Source organism: Sander lucioperca, chromosome 23, assembly GCF_008315115.2.
Source record: "Sander lucioperca isolate FBNREF2018 chromosome 23, SLUC_FBN_1.2, whole genome shotgun sequence".
Lineage (NCBI taxonomy): Eukaryota > Metazoa > Chordata > Actinopteri > Perciformes > Percidae > Sander > Sander lucioperca.
The window spans coordinates 6,802,110-6,826,735 of NC_050195.1; the positions used below are offsets into that span (position 1 = coordinate 6,802,110).

The window sequence follows — 24,626 nt, forward strand, 5'->3', positions numbered from 1 at the left end:
CAAACTTCACCCAGTTAAGGACTGTCACTTCAGAAACAAATTATTTTTTCTAGAGTCTAAAAGGCGTGAATCAAGCACAACAAGGACTGATCCTTCAACAAAGCTTCCTCATGTAGCAGACGATCCCAGGACCCCCCGCCTCGTACAAAAGCAGAACAACCAAATCCTGACATTTTATAGCTCAGAAATCATACATTGGACTTGTCAATAGAAAGGTGGAAGAAAAACAGACTCTGACAAACACTACATTGCAACATCTGCAAAATGTATTGTTAGGAGAATAAGAGAAATTATACTTACTATACTCCTGTTTCACCCAGCGGAGCCACAAACTGACGTGTCATTCTTTTTATTATTTGCAAAACTTAATGTCTTCACATCACTTCCTTAGCACATCAACTACTTTTTCATACTGTATGAGTGCAGCTGCACTTTTCATATGTGTTGAGAGATATGAGCCCATGAATAATGTGAAAAATGTTTATGAAAAACAGCTTCTTATCACCCTGATCCCCAACCAAAAAAATAAAAATAAAAACACAGAAATTGTGATTAGCCGTCAGGGGACACAGCATTTCATGAGAAACGTTTTTTTTTTTTTTTTTTTTTTCAGCACAAAGATAGCACAAAGGAATGCATCAAAGCAAGAGTGCTGGGCCTGCGCCCATCACTGGAATGAAAGGACAGGTGCCTCACCGTAAAAATGCTTCAATATGTATGCATTCTGCAGTCAATGTTTGGACTGGAGCCCAAAATTTGAAACCTTTAATGTCTTTTGCACACAAGGTCTCCTCCTCAGTCAAGCCACTTTGAAGTCTGTGTCAAAACTCACCATGTCACGCTTTTAAAAAATCCACACAAGGAGGTAAACAAACCAAAAACCTTTTGAAGTCAAAGCGTTGTTTTTTTTCAATCTCTCTTGTGTTGTCTTTGAATTTATTTCCTCTGATGCACTAAGGCAGACAAAATCATTTTCTCTGACAATAAATTACTCTTATTTTTTATTTTTTTTCCGTAAGTCTGAGAAATGTTAAGAGTGGCCATTTAGGGGCTATGAGAACACACTGGTGCCGTCACTGTTGCCGTACAGGTCAGCCAGCTTTTTGAAGCGTGGTCCCCAGTTGCTGAGATAGTCATAGTTCTGATCTGAGTCTGTACTTAGTGACTCCAAAGAGCTTAGTGACTCTGCAACAGAGCCGCTGCCTTCAAAAGCATATGTCTGCAGAGAGTCATACGGGGGAGCTGACGGGTCCACATCAGCATCCTTCAGTCGCTCCCAAATAAACTCTCGAAACACCACGTTGTCTGGTAGGGATTTATAGGATGGGCGAGTAGTTGATGGGTAATGAAAGAAGGTGGGAGTATCTGGTGTGACGTCTCGCCTAACGTTGGGATCTCTGATGACGTTTAGGTTGCGGAGAGCAACCATGTCGAAGGCCTCTGTGTCCTCCTCTCCCCCACCCTCGTCGTCGTAGCGGACAATGTTCTCTCTGATGTCCCTCTCCTCCTCGAGAATCAGAGGCTCCTTCCTCCTCCGACGCATAGTCACAATTAGCAGAACCATCACTGCAGAGAAAGGGAGAAGAGATGTTGGAGACAATATTGACTGACAACGTGCATATTTTCTGTGCCAGTCAGCTGGAAAGATGCAGGGATATGTGACTTGCTGAATACAGTGTGAAATTGATTCCCAACCAGGGGTGCTTGTACACCATGGGGTACTGCTGAAAGTAATGGATAATTGGTTAAAACATCCAGCTTCAATCTCTCCAAATGATACTGGTCGACAGTTAAATTGTATGGAGATATTATTGAAGGTTAACAATATCCACTTTCAAATCAAATAAAAAAAAAAAAATTTGAAACATGACAGTGTCAGTGAACGGGGTATTTGAACTCATTTGGCAGGGCTGTGACAGAACAACCATTGCACTATGAATCCAATTAGAGTTTACAAAACTAAACCTGCAATGTAATATATTGTGTCCCTCTGTGGTTTCCACCACCTACACTTTTCTTCTAGACTTCTAGTACAAAACTCCACCAAACTGGAATCTCTGTCCCTCTGAGATCTTACCAGAAGCCTTCCTCCAGCCCCTGCTCCCTCTCCTATACATTATTGCTGAAAATAACTCTACGCCCAAGCAAACTGGCAAATGGCTAATGATCTTCTATCCATCAATGTCAAGCTGGTGCCAATGAAATATCGCTCCGTGGGCCCATATTTCTTTTCCTCCTCAACGTCGAGCTCCTGCAGGCAGCCGAGAAAGAGGCCCAGGAACCGAATTCAAACACCACTACACAACCTCTAATAAGGGAGCAAATGGAAGAGATGGAAGGGAGGGAAGTGTCACATGGAAAGGCTGCAGGAGATGAATGGATAGCTTCCTGTTGGCTATTTGGTGACTGCTGGTACCATGCATTTTTTGTCAAAATACTTGGAATGGTCCCTCCACTCTAACAACCACTGCTAATAACTGTGAAATTTTTTCTTAGTGCTTTAAGACAGAACGGCAAACATTTCTGTGGAAGATTGTTTCCTTTAATTTCAGGAAGTCGAGTCATTCTTTTATTCAATTCAGTAGGGCTTCTCCAAAGGGAATTACAAAGTGGCACATTGAAATAGAATATTCTCAGTGCTTTCCAGCAAAGCTCTTTAGGGTTTAATGCCTCGAAGACAGCCACAATGCGTCACAGACTGGAAGCGGGCCAACATCCAATCACGTCCTACTAGGATGAGCAGGTGGATGGCCGGGCATACAAATAGTGAGTTTGTGTCAGGTACCAAGGGTCCTTTAAGAAATGATTTCCAGCCCAGACAGCTAAGCAAAGACACAAAACCCTTATACGACTCTTCATAACACATTTACTGATGATGTACACTAAATGAAAAACAGAAGCGAAGGAGATCAATTTAGTGTTACAAAGGCTTTTTGCTGTAATTGAATTGTTTAAAAGATTTACCCGGCCCAATCGATACTGAACAAGGTGAGTTTTCTGTGCTGCCCTTTTCTTACATGCATCATTGAATGCACTTTCTCATTAGAGTATTTTTTTCTCTCTCCATGCTGTGTGATTCTGGTGAAACTGGGACTGATTATTCACTCATTTTGTGTCTCTGTGCTGCAGTGCAATTTCTAAGAGAGGTATCAATCAGCAACTGTCTGAAAAGAAAAGAGGATTTATTTTTAAACTGTTCTGCAACAGTTGTGGTTATGTTATTTGGTTACAGTGGGGGTGGATGTATTCAGATCCTTTACTTAAGTAAAAGTACTAATACCACACTGTAAAAAAATACTCTGTTATGCATTAAAACTCAGTTGGTACAAGGTAATGTCACGTACTTCAATGCATCAGTCAGGATTTAGCAACATTTAAATCAAAATATAATGACAGTTGTTTAATTGTTGCTTATGTTGCCAGGGCACTGTCAATAAAATCTGAGTTTATTCACTGTTAACTCTAAATAAACATTATTTAAGAAGATAATATATATATATATATATATATATATATATATATATATATATATATATATATATACTTTTCTAACATTTGATTTTTGCATACTTAGTCATTCCTATTAAATGTGATAAGAAATACTAAAGTTTTCAGGAGCTTTAAAGCAGTGGTCGCTGAGGTTGAAAAGGATGTCCCATAATAATTAGGTGTGCTCAATCAAACTATTGATACCAATAACTTGTCAACTGATTGTTATTGAGAAATTAGTGAACAGTCAATTGTTTCTTAAGGCCATTCAGAACTCTTTATCTGACTGGACAGAGCATCCTGCCACAGTTAGGTTCTGATTAGTCTCACATTGCCAGACCTTCCAGCACAGCGCTGTGGAGGAGATCTGAGGAGCAGTTAACCATAGTCCTCATAAATCCACCGGAGATTAAAATTCCAACACAAAGAAAGTGGAAGGTAATGGATATCCGGCTGAAAGAGGGACATCCGGTGGAATTACCGCTAGCATCAGAGCAATCCCGGAAGTGGAACGTTGTGGATATAGACTAGGTTCTGATTAACAGCTTGATTTAATGGGAGATTAATTAACCAGCTGTTCAGTGTCTGCTGTACATTTAAAAACAGCATGGGGTTATTCATGGCCAACTTTTACACAAAGCTGGACCGAATGTTTTTTTTAATATAAATTATGGAAGTTATCTGCAATCATGTTGCCAATTTAGGAAGACTCAAACCACTTTTTTTTTACCACTACCGTCTAGTCTAATTCAAACTCAGTGATGGGAACAGCAAGTTAGTTGGTCAGCCAGCCTTGTAGTACTGGTTCATTTACGTTGTGTAATGCCAAGTAAAAAATAAATAGTTTTGAGGATTGTTTTTATCAAAATCATCTTCACTGTAACTAGCTTATGGGTCATAGAAGCTAGCAGAGCATTATCTGTGTTTAGATTTCAGTCACTAAATTAGAACATCCCACATTTTTTTTCTCTTTCTAAAACACTTTGTGTGTTTGACAGTGTATGAGGGCCATTGTAGGTTAAAAATAAAATAAAAATATATATATATTCCGAAATATATTCCGAGAATAAATTCAGAATTTAAGAGATTAAAGTCGTAAATTTACAAGAAATCAAAAACTCAAATATTATCTGAGATTGAAGAGGTACATTTAAGAGAATAAACTAACACATTTACAAGATAAAAAACTTGAATATACTCTGATGTTATAAAGCCGTAAATTCATTGTTTGGTCTGTAGAATGTCAATGTGATATCTTCAAATTGCTTGATTTGTCCCACCAACAGTCCAAAGACATTAACTTTACAGTGACATAAAACAGAGAAAAGCAGCCAGTGCTCACATTTGAAAAGCTGGAACCAAGAAATATGTGTTTTTTTCTCTTTATAAATGACTTAAACAATGAATTGATTATATAAATAGTTGCGACTGACAATTGTTTTAGCTCTAGATACTGACTTAGTGACATAAAATTGTAACTACGAGAACAGAGAATAAGAAGCATGGAAGAGAGCCGGCAGGAAATAAGGAGTGTCTAGACACGTGAAGAGCTCTCATGCAACCTCATTAACATGACAGATATCACTCTCCTGCATGGATGACATTGCAACAAAATGCATTATGCACCGTAACTTGATGAAGGGCATAGAAACAATCAGAATCCTCAAACACAAATGCTCCAAGTTATTGGCATCTTTATCAGTGCTGCTGTGTATGTTTGCTGCATGACTCAAACATATTTTATGGTTTCTTTGTTGTTGCTGATGTTATCTGTCACACTGTGTATCTGTCCAGATTATGTGCTTGTGCTTCTTTACTGTCTTGTTTTTAGTTTTTGTTTTGTTCTATGTATCCTGCTGCAAGCTGTTAACATTGTTTTCCTCCCAATTCCCTAACACAAGTCTTTTTAGCTTTTGCCAGGCTGTCATTATGAAGACAACTCTCTTAATTGACTTGCTAAATTAAAAGAAAAGGGCTGATTACCTTTTCTTCTTTTATTTTTAGCATGTCAACCAGTGTAATATCAATTACACTGTTTAAACACACAAATGTGCAGCTTACAATGTGCACAGTGGAGCTTAAAGATCAGATCTAGAAAAAGAAATTGTCTGCCGTCTGAATACAGACACATAAATAGAGACACAGACAGAGGGGCTAACGCGGGAGACAGACAGTAAAATAAAAGACAGATGAATGGACATGAAGATTTATAGAATGAGTCAGATAAGCAATACTCAGACAGAAATAACTGTCTGGAGATTTGGAGTGCTACGTAATGTCCTAATTGGCCCTCTGGAGGATTGAGCCATACCTGACCTGTTCTTGGGGGAAACAGGCACTGGATCTTAACAAGATAATGATCGTCTCAGTGGTTCTGATGCATCATCCAAAAGTGACAGTATCATTAAAAAAGGTTTTAAATGACATTTACAAAAACAAAACAAAAAGACAGTTGTACCGATGCATTTTCAGAAATATTTCTGCGAGGAGTAGGGGACAAGCTCTGTAATTAATTCTAAAAATATCAACCTATGATTAATGACCACTTAGTTTATGAGTACGTAGAGCCAACGCTAATGTGCATTCAGCTCTGTGTGGATTAAAGGCAGGCAGGTGGAAACTGCACACTTTGAATCAACTGTTGTGATTGAAGCTCCTAGACACAACTGACGAATCCTGTGGCGCTCTGAAGGGCTCTCCACTTGCACCATTGTATTGTAGTTATTAGACTAGCGACAGGTAACTAGAATCATCGAGGCAGGTAAGAGTGTGTGATGGAGGAGAAAAAGAAGCAGATTAGGAGTGTGTTCAATTTTGAGGTAATTTTTACTTTTCTATTTTCAACATTTTAGAGGCAGATACTGTATGTACTTCCCTATATGCTATGTATGCTTGTATGCTATGTATGTGTGCTTCCCTATATGTACTTGAAAGCTTTAGTTACTTTGCAGAATATAAATCAATTTATATCTTACAATATAAAATTACATGTTAAGATACCCAGAAGTACTGTATGTAAAGTAGTTGAAATTAGCTCTAGCTTTACCAGCTGTAACATGAACGAGATGAAAACATTATCACTAATTAGAATGCAGTAATATAATATATGTTTTTCTGAAATGAGCCATTCTGTATCTGAGTACCTTTACTTTAAGTATATTTTGATGTTAATACTTTTGTACTTTTACTTAAGTAAGATTTGGAATGCTATCATTTTACATGTAACAAAGTATGCTTATACTGAAGTATTACTACTTTTACTTCAGTAAAAGATCTGAATACTCCACCATTATTTAAGACAGCATCTGAGGACGACAGCAGCTCGGGTCTTATTCTGGCTCGTGTGTTATCCAAAACAACACAATCACATGCAATCACAGCCTCAATTGCTACCTACAGATTGAAAGAGGTCTTGATGGAAGAGCATCAAGCAAGATCAGAATAAAGGATCACACATGGGCTGTTAATACAATGGAAGAAGGGAGGGGGGAGGGATATGCACAAAGAAGAAACAGAGAAAAGAAGGAAAGAGGCTGATCCAATTGAGCAAAACAGACTGATGGGGACAACTGAGGACGCGCATGCACGTACACGCACACGCGCGCACACACACACACACACACACACACACACACACACACACACACACACACACACACACACACAGGCGACTTGGAGGTATATTAAACTGGAGGCCATTAGTTCTAAGCCTGTGGCCTCAGGTCATGACGTGCAGAATAGAGCCAGCATTCATTAGCGATGCTGAGTTCAGGGTTGCAGCGCCACATACTGTATTTCCCCCTGTTGCTCTATTGAAGTTTTCATTTACCAAGAAAAGTATTCTCTGTTGCAACACAAGGAGGGCAAACTTCAAGAGGGCTGGAATAAAAAGCAAAGTTGACCCCATCAAAGAACTCATTTCGGTTATGCCATTTAGATCCTCTTCAGCTTTCAATGAAGATCACCTAAGCGTTAAACTACGACGCTTTGTCTGTAGGTTTTATGAGCAATAATGCAGCCAGGATGTGACGGCTCAGTGCTGCATTATCTTTAAGGTTATGTTAATGAATTCTCATTTACAAGTCTCTTTGCTTAGATCTTGGTGTTACACTAGAAAACAGAAGTAGAGGAGTGCCTGTCCTTGAAATGCAGTATTCCATACAGTAATTCTCTCTATGACCTCCATGAAATACTATATATACTACTACTATATATAAAATGCACTGAAAAGTATCTGGGGGAAGGCCCCATGAGAGCTTCTTTTAGGACGGAAAATTATTTAAAATCTAAACTCTAATCACTGACTCAGGCTGCCTTCCTTTAGGCACTGCATTCCTCTCAGTGAAATTACACTGTATTTTTCAGTATAGTGTGCTCAAGCGCAAGAGGAGCACCGTCACATAAATGACACATAATCATAACTGGCAAAAAGGGTTAAATTCTTTTTAATATTTATTCATATACAAATAATTTTTAGAGTAATGCCATCACAGCCAGTCTGACAAATCTCTTTCATTTGTCAAACCGAATTAAATATCTTCAATAAAGTCAAGGTAAAAGCCTTGGGTGACCACGTATTCCATCAGACCCATAGAATATATTTGTATTATCTACTGAGTCCAGATAAACACTCAGGCAAAAATGAAAATACTCCTCCAAAACCCAGTATGCTGACTCTAGTTAAATGATCCTGTTGGCAGGATTTCAGTGGTATTTTACTTGTGAACATCCAGGCTACTATTCAGAGCTGGCTGACCTCGGTCACATGTATCTACCAAAGAGGAAATATGACGGGAAGATATCTCCCTCCAGGTTTGACATGTGCAAGACCTCTAAATGCAACTCTGTTTTTGGCAAAGCTTTCCTCACATATTCACCCGCCTGCAAAATGCATAATAGCGAAGATGAGTCTGAATGGGTTGGTAATACTGTGGTAGTGCAGCACTCTATATCTGACATCTATCTATCTTAAGTCTGAACTTAAATCCGAACTGTAAAGATTGTTGGCTTAAATATATTCCAGCTGCAACGAAGCCTGCGAACTACTTCAGACAGACAACTCGAAAGTAATGCTAGTCTATTTAAGATATTAACGCCCTGCCCACTCTTTTGATTTGCTTAGAGACTGTACAATCATTATTATGGGTCAGAGAAAGAGGAGGGCTTGTTTTTTTTTTCTTTCTGCTGAAAGAAGAGCAGTCTGAATTTTATTGGAGAGAATGCAAGGGTTATTATCCCAGACTCACTCCTCCAAGAAATAATGATAATCTGATCTTAACATATCAGGCTATAGCATCATCTGATTTCATTCATATTCTGTTTTATTTCATAGCCTAATATTCAAAAATAGAGAGTGGCTGGAATATTTGTACATTTGTTATTCTTGTCATTATTATATCATTTTGAGATATTGGAAAGGAGGGTATTGTGTCTGTTTTGTTTTTCCTTTTAAAGTGCTCATATTATGCTTTTGGGCTTTTTCCCTTTCCTTTATTGTGCCACCCCAAAGCGACTTACCATCTCCAACAGAAAACACTGTTCACAAACTGCTCCAAACAGCTCTATTGTAGTCACTTTGTGACACACGTTATAATCCTCACCTAGCTGCTAGCATGGCATGCCCTCATACTCATACCTCATATTACCTAGCTACTGTGCATGTGCGACTCCCAACACAAATGCAATGTCTCACTCTGTAGCTAAAACAGAGAGCTCAACACACAGGGTGAAAAGAGGAGCTGCAGCAATGTGCAGTACAACAAAAATATGGTGTTTTTGGAAAATTAAACCATGTAAACCTATTCTGGTACAACCTCTAAATACAATTATGAACCTGAAAATGAGTATAATATGAACACTTTAAGTCAATGGGAAGGTCCAGAGAAGTTATAAGTAACACTGGGTTGGTTCTTGAAGATTCTGCCCCAATTGATGCATCGCGATGCGGACCTGGACGATTCTGCATCAATGCAGTGACAGACCATAATAGATTATTCCCTAATGATGTTACTTGTTGATTTTCCGGTCAATGCTTTTTTTGTTTTTGCCTTTTGTCTGTTGTCTGCTGCGTTCAGACTACGCTACAATCAGGAAGTGTATTTTTCAAAAGCAGATACAATCAAAAAGGGGAGTTCATATATAGCTGATGCCTTGAATTTGTTGATGAAAACCATGTGTAGCAATATATAATAATATTGAGGAGGTGACGCATCGTGACGCATCGTGATATTGAATCAATTTGAATCGTTGACAGGATAATTGTAGTCGAATCAAACTGTGAGACCAGTGAAGATTCACACCCCTAAGTAATATCTACATCGACAGTCGATGCCTTGGGGGAATTTGTGTGTTTTGCAACATCAGTAGCTAATAGCTGCTGATACTGCTGGTTGTTTTATTGCTATACTGCAGATCTACTAGATGTCTTAGCTTTTAGCTTGTTGCTAATTACTAATTATGTGCTGCTGTCATCTACCAATATGCTGTAATTGTATTGACATTAAATGCAAATTAAGGCATTATACTGAACTGATGTCAGTTTTTTTTAGTTGTTTCTTAACAGCTGAGATACTTTTACTTCAGTGAAGGATCCTAAATACTTCTTCCAACACTGCCGGTGAGGCAAGTGACACTATGATCAGACAAGTTGTAAACAAACCAAGTTATATTGATGAGTAACTACAATTAAATTGTTGAATAACATGTCTTAATATCTGACAGGGTTAGTGGAACTGTGAAAAGATCACCTACAATAATGATCACTCTCAGCTTTATACTAACCTCTTCAGCTACATAAAAAAACACATATACAGTAATTGTTACCTCTGACACTGAGGTCGTATAGATCTTACCCAGAAGTGTGATGATGCAGCCTAAAATAGCCAGTAGGGCGCCGGTGCTCAGGCCAGTCGCGGTGTAGGCCACAGCTCCACAAGACAAGGCCACGCCATCAGAGTCACAGTCACACACTCGCACTGAGAGTGTGTTTGTGCTGCTGAGGGCAGGACTTCCGCTGTCCACAATCAACACCGGCAACCGATACACAGCTTGCTCTCGTCTCCTGAAACCACCTCGCTTCGTCAGTATGGAGGCTGTGTTGTCTGCAAAGTAGAGTAACAACATACATCGGTCAGACTTTTAAGAAAGTAGCCTGGCGAGCTGTGTTTAATTTGGTTGTTTATTGGTTTCAAATGAACAATGAACTGCACATATATATATATATATATATATATATATATATATATATGACTGGCAGGAGGTTTAGCTTCTATTGTGTAATGATTGCTGTGCAGTTTGAAATGATTTTACAGTATTAAAAGCAGGAATGCCAACAGATGGTGTCATTAACACAATTCATTATATGGCACACTGCAGCGTCTCTCCCGGTCTTGACCACCTGTTGGCTAATAACAGCTTTGGTTTGGTGGAAAAAATCTTATATGAAATCTTAGCTCCCTTAGCGTTATGAGAGAGAAATAGGCAGCCAGAGGAGAACAATATATTATTACACCAGCTAAAAAAAAGTGCCATTTCATGACAAATACTTCAATAGATTGAAATGCACTTTCAAATTGAGCCGTCACACTTGAAATGTAGATTTTGCCTTGAAGGACAACTCCTTTGTTTTTCGGAAAAATGTTCAGATTGCTCTTTGAATCTAAGAACAAGGTAAAAATGAATATAGAGATGGGTTCTCTTGTAAACGCCACATTAGACAAATCAACAAAAATGTTCTAACGGGTTAGGAAAAAACACACAGTTGGTTGGTGACAAGTGATGGGTTTAAAATAGGGCTGTAATGGTTCCTGTATTCGTACCGAACCGTCACAGTACGGGGGTCACGGCCCGGTGCACACAGCTGCATGCAGAATACACGGTATTTAGAATGATGCACGTAATGTGGAACCAGAGTTCACAAGCATGCAAAACTTTTAGCCGTATGCTGTTAGCAACATGTACTGAGGTTAAAACACCAAGCGGATCAGTGTGCAAGTCAGTCACACTGTAGTCTATATCCACAACGTTTCAATTCCGGGATTGCTCCGTTGCCGTCGGGAATTCTGCCGGCTTTCACTCATCAACTGATGAACCTTCCACTTTGTTTGTGTTGGAATTTTAAAATCTGGTGGATTTCTGAGGACTATGGTTAACTGCTCCTCAGATCTCTGCAGGGTAAATCCAGACAGCTAGCTAGACTATCTGTCCAATCTGAGTTTTCTGTTGCACGACAACTTTTGAACGTACACGTTCCACCACTGTGACTCTGTCGGGTGCTTAGCGCCGCCCATGACAAATTGTGATTGGTCTAATAAAGAAATGACAATAAACCAGAGCACATTTTTCTTTCATTCTTTAAATATAGCCAAGATGGAACTGAAACACTCCTCCTAATGCACACATTTTATTTAGTATTATTTTTAATGCATTTGTTTGTTTTTTCAGCTGTACTCATCTTGCACCGAACCATGACTCCTAAACCGGGGTATAAACCGAACTTGTGACTTTTACTTACCATCACACCCCTGTAAACGTATGTTCACAAAGAACATTTCTTTAACAAAACTCTCAACTCTCTTCCAGCCAAATTGCTCTTAATCTGCTTAGAGGTTACCATTAAACATCCAGTTCATCATGTAACACAGGGCTGCACTCACATGAACTACTGTGGCACAACGTGGCTGCTGCTGCTACCTCTGAGATGTAACATGGCAGCCTTAGCCGAGCTCAAACAAAACACTCAACGCAGGGCATTTACCTGTATCAGCTCTACACGTTTTTATGATGGAGTCGGGCACAATTCTGATGTGTTTTCAAAGCTATGTGCAAAGTTTTCCTACATGAGCAGCTCCTTTTCTTCATCCGCCCACTGCTTTGCGTGTAGGTGGTAAGCAAATCATTATGGTACAAAGGCAGTTTTCAGCCTGTGTGTTAAGGTTAAAGTTATTCTGTGATATAGTACATGGAGACCCTGCTGTGGTGGATTGTGGCACAAATCTCATATGTGCTCCAGTTGCAGAAGGAAGTTTGTTTTTGCATTCAATTTTGATGAACAATTACAAAAAAAGAATAGCGAAGGCATTGTCATGGCAGAATTATGGTTTCATTTGGCACGGCTAGGCACGCTGCAGGGCACCAGTTACTCTGTACTTCTTCTCCAGAGTCAGATTGCAGAGGAAATTATGTCCAGATGCAGGGCATGTATAGAGAGCCAGAGTGAGCAATGACCAAAGTGTCAATTGCATTGCTGCCAGGCTCAATTCAAAGGAAGTAGGCAGCAAATAGACCGTACCTAACTTGACCAACACCCTTTACAGACTCCGATGGCCCCCTGGCAATTTTCTCAATGGAGTTATTTAATTTATAAGCTGAATGCAACCGGGTTGATCTGACACATGGAACTTTGACAAGGACGTAGACGTTTAATAGTTAAGTTTAAATTGGTGACTGACTCTAGGGTTTCTGCAGCAACTTAAATTTAAAGGTGGAGTCTGTGATTCTAATTCAATACACTTTTTTTGGTCATATTTAGCAAATATCTTCATGGTTTCTAGTCGTAAACATTCCTTCTGTTGATACTGGCCAATTTAAAGATCCCATCCTTACTGAGGTTTAAATTTAATGATGGGGGACAAAATCCACAGTTCTCGTTTGGTGCATAAATGTATGCAAAAGTCCACTAAAAGGAGTGTTATTTTGGAAGATATCAATTTGATTTGCCTAACTCAGAAAAGCTTCATATAATATATATTATTCAGATAAGCCAACTTACATTAGTGACAGCAGAAAAAATATTTTACATTTTACTTTTAATATCTTCTAATGTATTTTTTTGATAAAACAGAATTCAGTGCTTTTAAAAAACAAAATTGCAGATAAAAAAAGAATACATTTTAACTACAGATAATCACAAAATAACAGTAACACCAGGTAATTCTGAGGAATAACACAGACCTTTGTTATCTCGCAGGGTGAAGTTGAGGTTGCCGGCAACAGGTGCAGCCAGGGCGAAATAAAAGCGGTGACCGCTCAGAGGTTCGTCCTTATCCACTGCACTGATGGTCTGAATCACCTGAGGACAACAACAAGATATTTAAGATTAGTTGCCTTGGTGATGTTCATCCGATCTCACTGGCTGATTAGGTGTTAACTGAAGCTGCAAATTGTGTGCATGCATTATAAGAACTATGGTATCAGCTTAAGGAAAGCCTTGTATTTGCATCGCTTTTCACTCTGTCTTAGATTTATTTACATGGAGGCATCAATCTTTCTTAAAAGGCCGAGCAACAGTGTGAGTGAACTGGAGAAAATCAACTTGATTCTGATTTTTTTTTATGTTTGGCTGCGGTTTTGTGTCATTTATCTCTTTAAGTACAGTAAGTGCTTATTTGGCAAGAGCTTGGCAACCTCTTAGGGAAATGTTTTCTTTTCGGAAGTGATTTCTTTGGAACAAATCATTGTCTAGCGACAACTACTCTCTGTCCCAGCATCTATCTATAACATACATTTAGCCAAATAACAGTCTGATGCAGGAAAATAACAATGGCTATCATAGTTCCTTTGGGCAATAAACAAAAAAAATAACTGGCACACAATTTTTTTTTTAAATTATCAGCCTCTATCAAACAGTGGAAATGTCCTTTTATTGTTACAGTTACACATCTATTTTTTTGGAGCCATATGTAAAACCCAAGAAATAAAGAATGAAACAAAGTTTTTTTTTTTAAGTAGAATAAAAAATAATAATAGTCATTTAACAATAATAGTCATATTGAAACAAAAACAAATATTTTTTTTGGGTGATGGTTGATGATTTTCAATAAGCCATCGCTGGCTTGTTCCCTTATAAGTAAGTCCTATACACTTCACTTTAGGCACATTCACAACTTGTGGATAAATTTGGCTTTATTGAAACTATATTATCAATGTTATCAGTATCACCAGGGTGCGACATTTTGTCCCCACCAGGGATCAAAATAATTCAGCAGAGGCAGGGATATGTAGACCAGAAAGGGGGAAATCTAAATATTTACCTCAGTAGAGACTGTATTTCCATTTGATGAATATGATATTATAAAGACAACAAATACATAATGAAATAACAAACTTGTCATATTGACAGTTTATAATCAGAAAACGTTGTGTTCCTAGACAATTTTCAAGTTTTGTACAGAATTGGTAGCAATGCTACCTTCACCATTAATGCACATTTCTTTCTTTCTGAAAACTGCGGTGTACCCTGGGAATAATTATTTTTACATACATGTTAACATACTTAAACTAAGTGCAAGGAATATTTTATTAGGTTGACTCACTTTCCAACAAAATATCACAGGTCAAAATGTGCTCTTGAGAAGACCATTAAAGGGGTAATACATGTTACACATATTCTTCTTGGTCTAATATCTAAATCACATTCACATGTATCTGCCTGCATAGACCACCGTATAATAAATAAACTCAATGTCAGGTCAGTCCTCTGAATGTTACTGTTCAAAATGAATGCATATGTTATGCAGTCAGGCATTCATTATTAAAAGTATGAAAATGACTCATGTTAATAACTGCTCTTGCTTGAGGCGATGCAAGAAAAACATTCATATCTGTGAGTAAAACAATTGGATGCTATTTGTTTCAGCCCACTTTATTTTGCCTCTGAACCAGGGAATAAACAGAATCGTCCTCCCTTTTTTATAGACCAGTGTTGACAACTATAAATAATGCAGGAAATAATTCTTCAATCTTATTACCAAATAAACCAATTTATTTACACCTACCAGTATGTACTGTAATGCTTTTTTATTCATACAAACATGGTATCTGCAAATACAATTATCTTTGTTGAGCAAAAAAACCCCACTATGCTTTAATTTTTTCTGTGCAGCAGCACTTAGAAGGAAAAAAGAAAGAAAAATCTCCTTCGGTACATGCTGTACAGGAGGAGCATATCACACACAAACATGCCATATGGACGACAAATGATAGCCACCAAGACGGCCATCAAAGTGAGAGTTACTGCAGCAGTGTCCTTATAAATTTAGATCAAGTCTCCTGAATCCTTTGTAGGCAATCTAGAAACTCAACCCTGTGACAACTCACACCCGTGGATGGGTTCCAAGAGATTCTTAAAAGCAATTCACATTAAATTATCTCATCTTACAGCCCCAAACAGCTCTGCGTCAAACATCGAGACAAAAACAAAATTATGAAAGAATAAAAAAACGGGGGGTGAAGAAGAAGAAAAAACTAAAAACCAATGATCCATCAGTGCTGAGAAATGGATTATCAGTTGTCAGCTGTGATTAAATGCTGCTGGTTACAAGCTGTCAGGTATTAGGGGTTGGTGTAGGTGGCAAACCACATCCTGCCAATTATTAAAACTGGCAGGCTGGGTGAAAATCATGAATATTTTACTCTGTTTCTTAACTAAATTAAAATAGTTTCTCCTTCATCAGCAAAAGTAATGACAAAGTATGCTTTTTCTGTTTACTGTTAGGCATTGCAGCGCAAGGGAAATGTATATGCGGAGCAGAAATGCAAAGAGGTTATCTGCTCTAGTGCAAGAACATTTGGCATATCTGTCTGAATATACAGACAGAAGTGATGTTTGTATAAGCACCACATCAGTGACACAACCTCTGAGCACCTACACATGCAGTGTGTGCATGCACGGCTGCATATCATGAAAGCTGCTATTGATTCTGGGATCACAATAACTCACATACCTCTCACTCTGTTATGGAAATTTCACATCTGATAGAAACCTTTCCTTGTGGTTCTTACACCGCCGATGAATCCTATACACAATTTGAGCCCTTTGATGTCCTTAGAATATTGCAGATGGATTCGGAGCTTATCTCTAGGAAGGGTTTCATTCCCCTCTGCTGAGGAAAAGGACTGTAAATCATCCTTAAATCAAACACTTTGTAATGTATAATGCCTTTCATTAGTGTGGCTCTGATGCAAGGCGTTCCCGAGAACCATTGGTGGGGAATTCTCTAATGGCTCGAGTAGCAGACAGAAGGAGAGAGGCATGGATGTAGACATAAATTCTCGCTGAAAGACATTAACGGCAGCGGCAGACTGATGACTGTGGAAGGCAAGAATGAGGAGGCTTCTGAATCACAGAATTAAAGGTTTTTGGAGTTTACACATAGCTGCACGCAGATCACTGATGGATATAAATGGACAAAGGTGTCTCTGTTGGTCGCTTTGGAGGACGAGGGGGAGTAGGAGAATGTGCAAACAACAGAGGCATGCACACACATTTCTGACTTGCAGTGACTGGCATTACATGTTTCACTTTTATCTTAAATATAAAGTAGTGCTGTCAAACGAGTAAAATATTTAATCGTGATTAATCACATTAATGTCATAGTTAACTCGCAATTAATCACACATTTTTATCTATTCTAAATGTCCCTAGATTTCTTTTTGTCCAATTATTTTTTCTCATTTTAATGCTCTTATCAACATGGAAAAGTGGATCGGCTTGCTTTGTGCTTTTGTCGCCTGGCTTTGACGAGGGGGCGGAGAATTGGCATCAGCTGTGTGCTTGGCCATCAAGTGGTATTTCAGACTGGACGTGCTGCGATGATAGCGCAGTTCTCAACGACAAAACACACAGATCACTTTGGTCTTGTCAATGGAACCATTTGGCAACTTTTTAAAAGTAAACTTTCCTTTCAGAATCTTATTGGGATCCATTTCGGCATCTCGCGCTCACCATCCACTCAAAACGTTAGCCTACTACTCTTCGGCCGGCTCGCAAGCCCAAACAAGTGTGTGTGGCGTGCCTGTTGTTTTGTTTCCGGTCTAGCTAGATCCGGTGTGGTGTTGTAGTTTTTCTAACGTTACTAGTTGTTGCAACAGCATGTGAAAAAAACTACAAAGTTTTCTATGCCAAAAAGAACATTAATCTCACGATAAAAAAATGTACGCCGTTAAAATTGGTTTGCGTTAACGGCGTTAATAACGCGTTTAACTGACAGCACTAATATAAAGATATATGCTGTGTGTTAAAAACCTTTGGGGTGGTGGGTGCGCGGTCACGGAAGGCTTGTTTCCAATGGATGCGCCGACAGTTTTGTTGTCATTACTTAGAATTCCTCATGGGGCCGTCAGAAACTACGCACTATAGCTTTAAAAATCCGATAATTATGTATGTGTCGATATTATTCTTTTTAACATGACCAGATTTTTTTTATTTTTTTTATTTAAATTGTGACCAAGATACATATCAGGCGGGACATTTTACAGTTGAACAATCCACTTGTAGTGGACAAAGTATGTATTTTTTTCCCCCTTAGATACCAGCCGACATATACACTGATGCTGGTATATCTGCAATAAGATAATATCGATCTGACCGATTTATCGATCTACCTCTAATGTCAACTTGCAACCCCTCATCACAGGTTGCATACTCACAATCAAAGAGTGATATTTCCTTTCCATGTTGTTCAAATTTTTCAAATATTTTTAAACTTTTGTTTTTACTTAGTTTACTTGTCACGAGAAGGGTGCTCAGCTTGTTAAAAAAATTGTGACGTCATAGTGATGTCATCAGGGTTATCACGGCTTGGGCTTAGGACTAAACCTTTTTGGCTGGACCGCAGAAAATTGGGGGCCAGTGATGAAGTTACACCATTGGTCGAGCTGGAGTTTCCCCATTGGCCGTTGCTCTTTCAAAATGGATTGGCGCCACAGTAACGTTTTTGCTTCCGCAATCAATCATCTGATCCACTTTCTCAATACATACGTAGTTTCTGTATACGTTCATATTTTTCTGTATACGTGTTTCAAAACTGGTGTTTCAATCCTATATTTGGAGGGTGTTGACACAGTTTGATGAATATGTTAGAAGAGTAGCGTAGTGCAATGGTTCTTAAAGTGGGATCTGGGGACCCCCAGGTGTCCTTGAGGGGGTTCCAGGGGGTCCCCAGCAAAAAGTGGAATCATTTATTTTCACTTCAATTCCATCCATAAGTAACACAATGACAGAATGTATGACTGTTTTGGTCATGGCTTTCATAGACTTTCTGTAATAAAACATCTAAAAGCAAAAATCCTATCAGGTGGGGACCCTGGGACAAAATGTAATCAAATGGGGGTCCGTGGTCTAATTTCTGTCAGTTTGGGGGTCCTTAATGTCAAAAAGTTTGAGAACCACTGGCGTAGTGTATGGTAGAGAGAGAGAGAGAGAGAGAGAGAGAGAGAGAGAGAAACGTGATGGTTGATGCGCTAAGAGCAGACAGCTGTTGCCGATCGGAGCAGAGGAGAAATTAATAGTTGTCAAGTGGTAATTAATGTACAGTTTAGGTTTCAGTGTGTCTATGAAGAAATGCTGCTGAAATGAGCAGCAACTTCAGCCTTGGAGGTAAAACAAAGTCTCAATCCAGAACAATAAATTGTTGAAAATAGCATGATTATAATGTTAAAGTTATTAAATAAAAGCAGTCCTCAATTAGTGTCTCAAACATGTTTTTGTATAATTAATAATTCCCTGACCTATGACCAGTGTCATAGTAGCATAGTTGGCTAAATGAAAAATAAATATTTTTTAAGGACTGTTTCTGTTTATTCTCCACTCTAAGGTATTGGTATGAAACTTCAGGTATTATTTCAGGCGGATTATGAGACAATGGGCCCCTGGGCACGAACGCGTAAAAGCACAGTAACTAAATTCACCGCCCTCTATCAACCAGTTTCTGTTAATCTAATGGGAATGGACATTTGTAGCCAACACAAGCTTTTCTTGCTTAAAAAATTACAATAATAGGCTAAACAATATTATATCAGCAATAAAAAGGGCATCCCCTGATTTTTGCAAGAGATGGGCCCCCTATGAAACAAGAACTGCATAGTTCATAACAGCAACTTAACACAGAGGCTCTGGCTTAGGGGCCCCCTAAGCCATTGGGCCGGGACCCGTTAGGCCCTTCCATTGATCCACCCATGGGTATTATACTGATGAGCTTCAGCTATCGTCAAAAAACACTGCTATCTTTAATTCCAAACTAAATACTGAATCTGTTTTTTGTTTTGTTTTTTACTTCAGTCTAGTAATTTGGATGTACATTTCTCCAGACATCGTACCACCTGGATGAGTGAGCTGGAATTTCACAGACCAAATACTAAATGTTCACTCTGTATATCCACAAATAACATCCTGACAACTAAAATGTGTGTGTTCTCACCGGTGTGCAGTTCAAACAATCAAGATTTAATTCTCCCAAACAGCTGAAGTATGTTAGTAACCACAATGACCATAATTCATTGCACCTATGACACAAAGCATCTGCGCGGTGTGTCTGTGCGATTCTAACTGGGGAGACAGTTAGAAATGCGGCCTCTATAATGAGGAAAGAAATGTTAGCTAATGTAGCATGGCTAGACTGAGAGGCTTTGGTGTGTGAAAAATCTGAGAGATAACAAGCTTTTCCCTCTGTGACACCAGCAAAGTAAACACTGCGCTGCATTTTAAAATCTACTCCTTTACTTCTATTAAATCTAGAGTCTAGTTAGAAGTGTTATATTGTCTTATTGTCTATAAGTGTAATGATCAGATAGTCACCCGGATGAGTCATAAAGTACTGTAAGATCAAGCCAGGCAGTTGAAAAGTTGAACTAAGAGTATAAATAAGCATTGCATCAAATAGGTTCCACTCGTTGCCATAGTGACAAGACAGCTGTCACCGGGGGGTTGTGTTGGAAGGAAGGAAGAGGTGGTCCTGCGGTTTTTTACACCCTTCCTATGACATCGACGCCCCAAACATCACCCACATATGTCACGCGTAACTTTATACACTGACGCATCAACAGCACCCGTTCACACATCCCACCCTGCTTTCATCACATACACAAACGCACAAATAATAAGTAATGGCAATCAATATGTACCATTCAACAAATGTCATCTTTGAATCTCTTTTCATTCTTTATAAGCCGCTTTTCTCATTTCACATTGATTATCTGAATCATTTGCTGAGATTTGTTTTAACACGTTTGTTGGCATGATCCTGACAAGCCGAAACTGCTGAGACTAAAGTGATCTCCTGGTGAGATCTGATATTAAATTTTCTCCATGTTCCGTCTTTTTATAGAACAGACAGTATGCTGCCACACGGTGATGTCTTCCACTTCCCTTTGCACCTTGACATATCTGTTTTCATCTCCCACCTTGATGCAACACATATAGTAAACTGATAATTTGGATGAAGACTGGAGGTGTGAAGATATTTCTTGTTGTTTGTGTGATTAATGTTGACAGTTAAGGCAGTAGTTAAGAGGTGGTAAATAAAGCAGTTTTGATCTGGGGTTATTCTTGATTCTATAATTATTCTTTGTCTTGGTTTTATTTGAGGGACAATCATTCACTAAGTTTCGGAACAATAGTTCCCATGGGCTTCCTTCATTTATGGAATGCAAACAGGAAGTATAGTGTTGCAATGGGCTACAACTTTAGCCTATATTTTTTGAAATAATGGTACAGTAAATGGCACCGTTAAAAGTCATGCTGAATTAGCTATCAAAAGTTGCTGTTTGGAATTTACCCATGGATATACAGACAATTATCACTGGATAATTTTGATACTGAATAAAACAATTCTCAGGAAATTCAGGAGTTATAAGGAGCATCTTTTTTCTATGATTTCTAAGCTAATTAATGGAAAATCTTCCACAATGGACGTGAATGTGTGTTCAGATTTGACAGAGTTATGACTCAGAGAAAAAGTTTAATTTTGATGTTTGACGCATATTGCGACGCAAAACCTTTGTTTTAGAACATATGCAGAACGTCTGTTTCACCTCACGCATTATCTTTTCCACACGCCTCTCCCTCCAAACCCCCCTTTCAACTCTCTCACAGTTTGAAAACCCCCGTTCTTGACCACCCCAACATTCATGAATCTCTGGAGGATGCTGACCCTCCTCAGGGATGCTGCAGGAGTGCAGGGAGGGGCAGGGGAGCAGCACAATGCCAAGTCCACTCATGTATGTAATGGGGACACTGAAGTGATTGTACAACGTGCCCCCCCATAATATCCCCACTCCCCCTGGCCCCTCCACCCCATCATAATATCAATTAATATTATGGCAAAAGACAGACGCACCGATGATCCGTAACAAGTGGCATCTCTGGAGAGCACCAGTGCCACGAGACAGCCTTAATTAGGCCTGAAAAATGGCAGGTTATTCCATCCCTGCACTCCCTGTTAATCTGTGCTACAGAGCCACAGAGTCAACCCAGTCCCCAACTGGCAGTTGTTATTATTTCATCTTTGTCGCAGCTGTGAATAAGCCAATGGGCGTGACAGCTAGTGGGCGGCCTAAGGTTTTTAACAAAGCTTTCCAGGGAAGCAGACAACTGTTCGCTGCTCCAACCGGACATACAGTACACAACAGGAGCATTTTCAATTAATTAGGAATCGGGGAGATGGTGGAGCGCACATCTGACAGGTTACGAGTCCACCCAGTCTGTCTGCTAACAGACAGCCGACAGCTAGTTGTAATTCAAACTGGGTTTGCGTTCAAATGTCAACCTCTCTCCTTCCCTTTGCTCTTTATTTGTTTTGGGGTGTAAATTTCCTCATGAAATTTCCATTTTGCCTGACTTCATTATTCAGTCTGAAGGTGCAATCCCACTGGTGCACTTCAGTATTGCCCAAACAGAAGGCTGTATTTGAATGGGATTAAATAGAAATTGGATTTTGTGAAAAATAAAAATGTGAAAAAGCACTTCTTGTCTGTTGTAGTCATTTACTCTGACAAAAGGGTAAAGTAGATGATGAAGCATAGAGGGATAAAATCTTGTACCCAGGGCTTGTTTGTATTTTATAATGATGTTTCAGAATTACATTTATCTTTAAAACCCTGTTCTGGATGTCTATCTTCAATTATCTTCTTCTTGTTTTTATGTTACGTGTGGTGAATCCAAGCAAAGTTCCTTACTAACTAACTAACTAACTAACTAACTCATGGACGGAATATGAGACAATGGGCCCCTGGGCACAGACATGTAGGATGCCCCCCACCCTGTCCAAACTCCAATAGTGTCAAAGAGTCTATTTTTAGTAAATTAGCATTTTTTTTGGCGTACTTTGTGAGTGTTTTGCATCTGAGTTTAGTCATTTTGCATTTTGCATCTTTTTGTTGTGGTTTTGCATCTATTCTAGACGTTTTACGTTTCTATGTGGTTGTTTTGTGTCTCATTGTAGTAATTTTGCATCTAGTTTAGACATTTTATGTTTTTATGTGCTAGTTTTGTGTTAATTTGTAGTCATTTTGAATCTATTCTTTAGACGTCTTATGTTTCTGTGGTCATTTTGTGTTATTTGAAGTCGTTTTGTGTCTCTTAGTGGTCGTTTTCCGTCTATTTTTAGTTGTCTAAAGTCTTTTTGTTGTCATTTTGTGTCGTTTTTTTTTCCAGCAACATAACTAACTAGCTAATTAACATTCCCACACACAACCCCAGACACACACAAACTATAAGAATGTCAAAACTAGTTCGTACCTATAGCAGCTCATTTTATGACTGCGCCACTTTAAGACTTAATGGACAGAATTTGAATGCAGCACATCTCTTCGCCAGTTGGATGAGGACATAGGCCTCCGTCACCAACAGCTCCTTGCCATACAGCAGTGTAGCTCCTAGCTATACCTAGGGGGGACCTCACAGCTCAGCTATCACTGGCATTGAGTAAGCAATCTGTCTGCTTCAGCTGAGTAATTACAGATTTGCTGTACCTTTTCCTGCTGATGATGCTGTCATGGGCCATGGCTGTTGCTATGTCCTGGGGGCCGGTTTGATTGTTGGGGAATTACTTTGTTTCAGTATTGTCATAGGCTCTGTGCCATAATTTATCAGGCGCCAGTGGGGAGAAATTTACAAATTATCTGTTGAATTTGAAAGTCAGGATATATTGATGGGTGATAGATGGTTGCTAGGGTTGTTCTAAATGTGATATTGCTGAGCAACAACACTCATCTTAAGATAAGTGGCAGCATCATTAACCAAAAACAGACATTCAACTGTGGTAGAAACACATTTTTCAATAATGATGGCAAGCAATGTAGAGGCAATGTTTATTGCAGCAAAAACTCTGTACCAAAAGGCTTGAAACTGATTAATTAGATTCAGATTCAGCAACATCTCAAAATACCTTAAGGTAGGTTGAATTGTGTGTACTCAACTTCATTAAGTTTTTTGATGATTTTAAGTCAACAAAACAAATAAGAGACACACAAAAAATACAACACAGCAACAACCCACAAAAGCTTCACCTGTAAGGCTGCACATTGTGGTCAAGCATCATGCACACGGAAAAAATGCACACACGATTTCATTCATTTTTGCAAATGAAGTCATTCGCTATTTTTGTTCAGCCTCCCATGAGCACGGTGACAAACAACTCCGAAATATGAATGCAAATAGCATATTTAAAAGGGCCTAATAGCCATTTTCCAATATAATGCATCATTCTGATCAATTGTACTTATTCAGGTCTACATGCCTCCTTTACCCTCCGCCTCTGATTGTATTTTCCAAATGCCAAGAGCAGACAAATCGCCGCCACGGACACACAAGTCACTTAGCAACAATGAGGCCAAATGCTAAACACAGGAAAAATGTGATGCATGGCTAACAACTTTTTTTCCCGAATCACCAAATCTTCAAGCTCTCAAATCTCTCTGTTGGTGATTTTGTGATGCATTTTCTGCCCTGCTGCCCTACTGTGGTGATCATCTAATTACACAAAGCTTCACAACGAAAAGTCAAACTGCGGCAGCACCAATCCATCCCAGCATGAGGTATCACATTACGGCATGATATTATTGTGGATTAAGACCACAGGCAGAGTCAAGCACTGTCATTAATTTAGTTTGCTTTGACAGTATGGAATGAGAGTAACTATATCTCTAATGAATGATAACACCTATAATACTTGCTATTAGATCTTAAGGATGTATCTCCTCCTAATGATGCTGTTTCCCTAGAATGACCTCGAGCTGAGAGGTGGATATGTGCACAGTGGACTTGTTTTGAGGAACAAGAAAGAGTTTTAATGGCTTTGAGAGTCAGCAGGCTGTCTTTGTGAGTCAAACTTCAAGCGAGCATGGAGAGAGAAAAAGGAAGG

At 39.0% G+C, this 24,626-nt stretch overlaps 1 protein-coding gene across 3 annotated transcripts in view; it reads right to left on the reverse strand.

The window, feature by feature from the left end:
- Positions 1-210: 210 nt before the first annotated feature.
- LOC116062286 (cadherin-7) overlaps positions 211-24,626 on the reverse strand; it is a 158,256-nt gene continuing 133,840 nt past the window's right edge. For all 3 annotated transcript variants that reach the window (XM_035998244.1, XM_031316947.2, XM_035998245.1), the window contains 3 exons: positions 13,441-13,558; positions 10,341-10,589; positions 211-1,566 (listed from right to left, as the gene is read on the reverse strand). In XM_035998244.1, the coding sequence (XP_035854137.1) occupies positions 1,052-1,566; positions 10,341-10,589; positions 13,441-13,558 (882 nt within the window). In that variant the 3' untranslated portion in view covers positions 211-1,051. The remainder of the gene's footprint in view (positions 1,567-10,340; positions 10,590-13,440; positions 13,559-24,626) is intronic.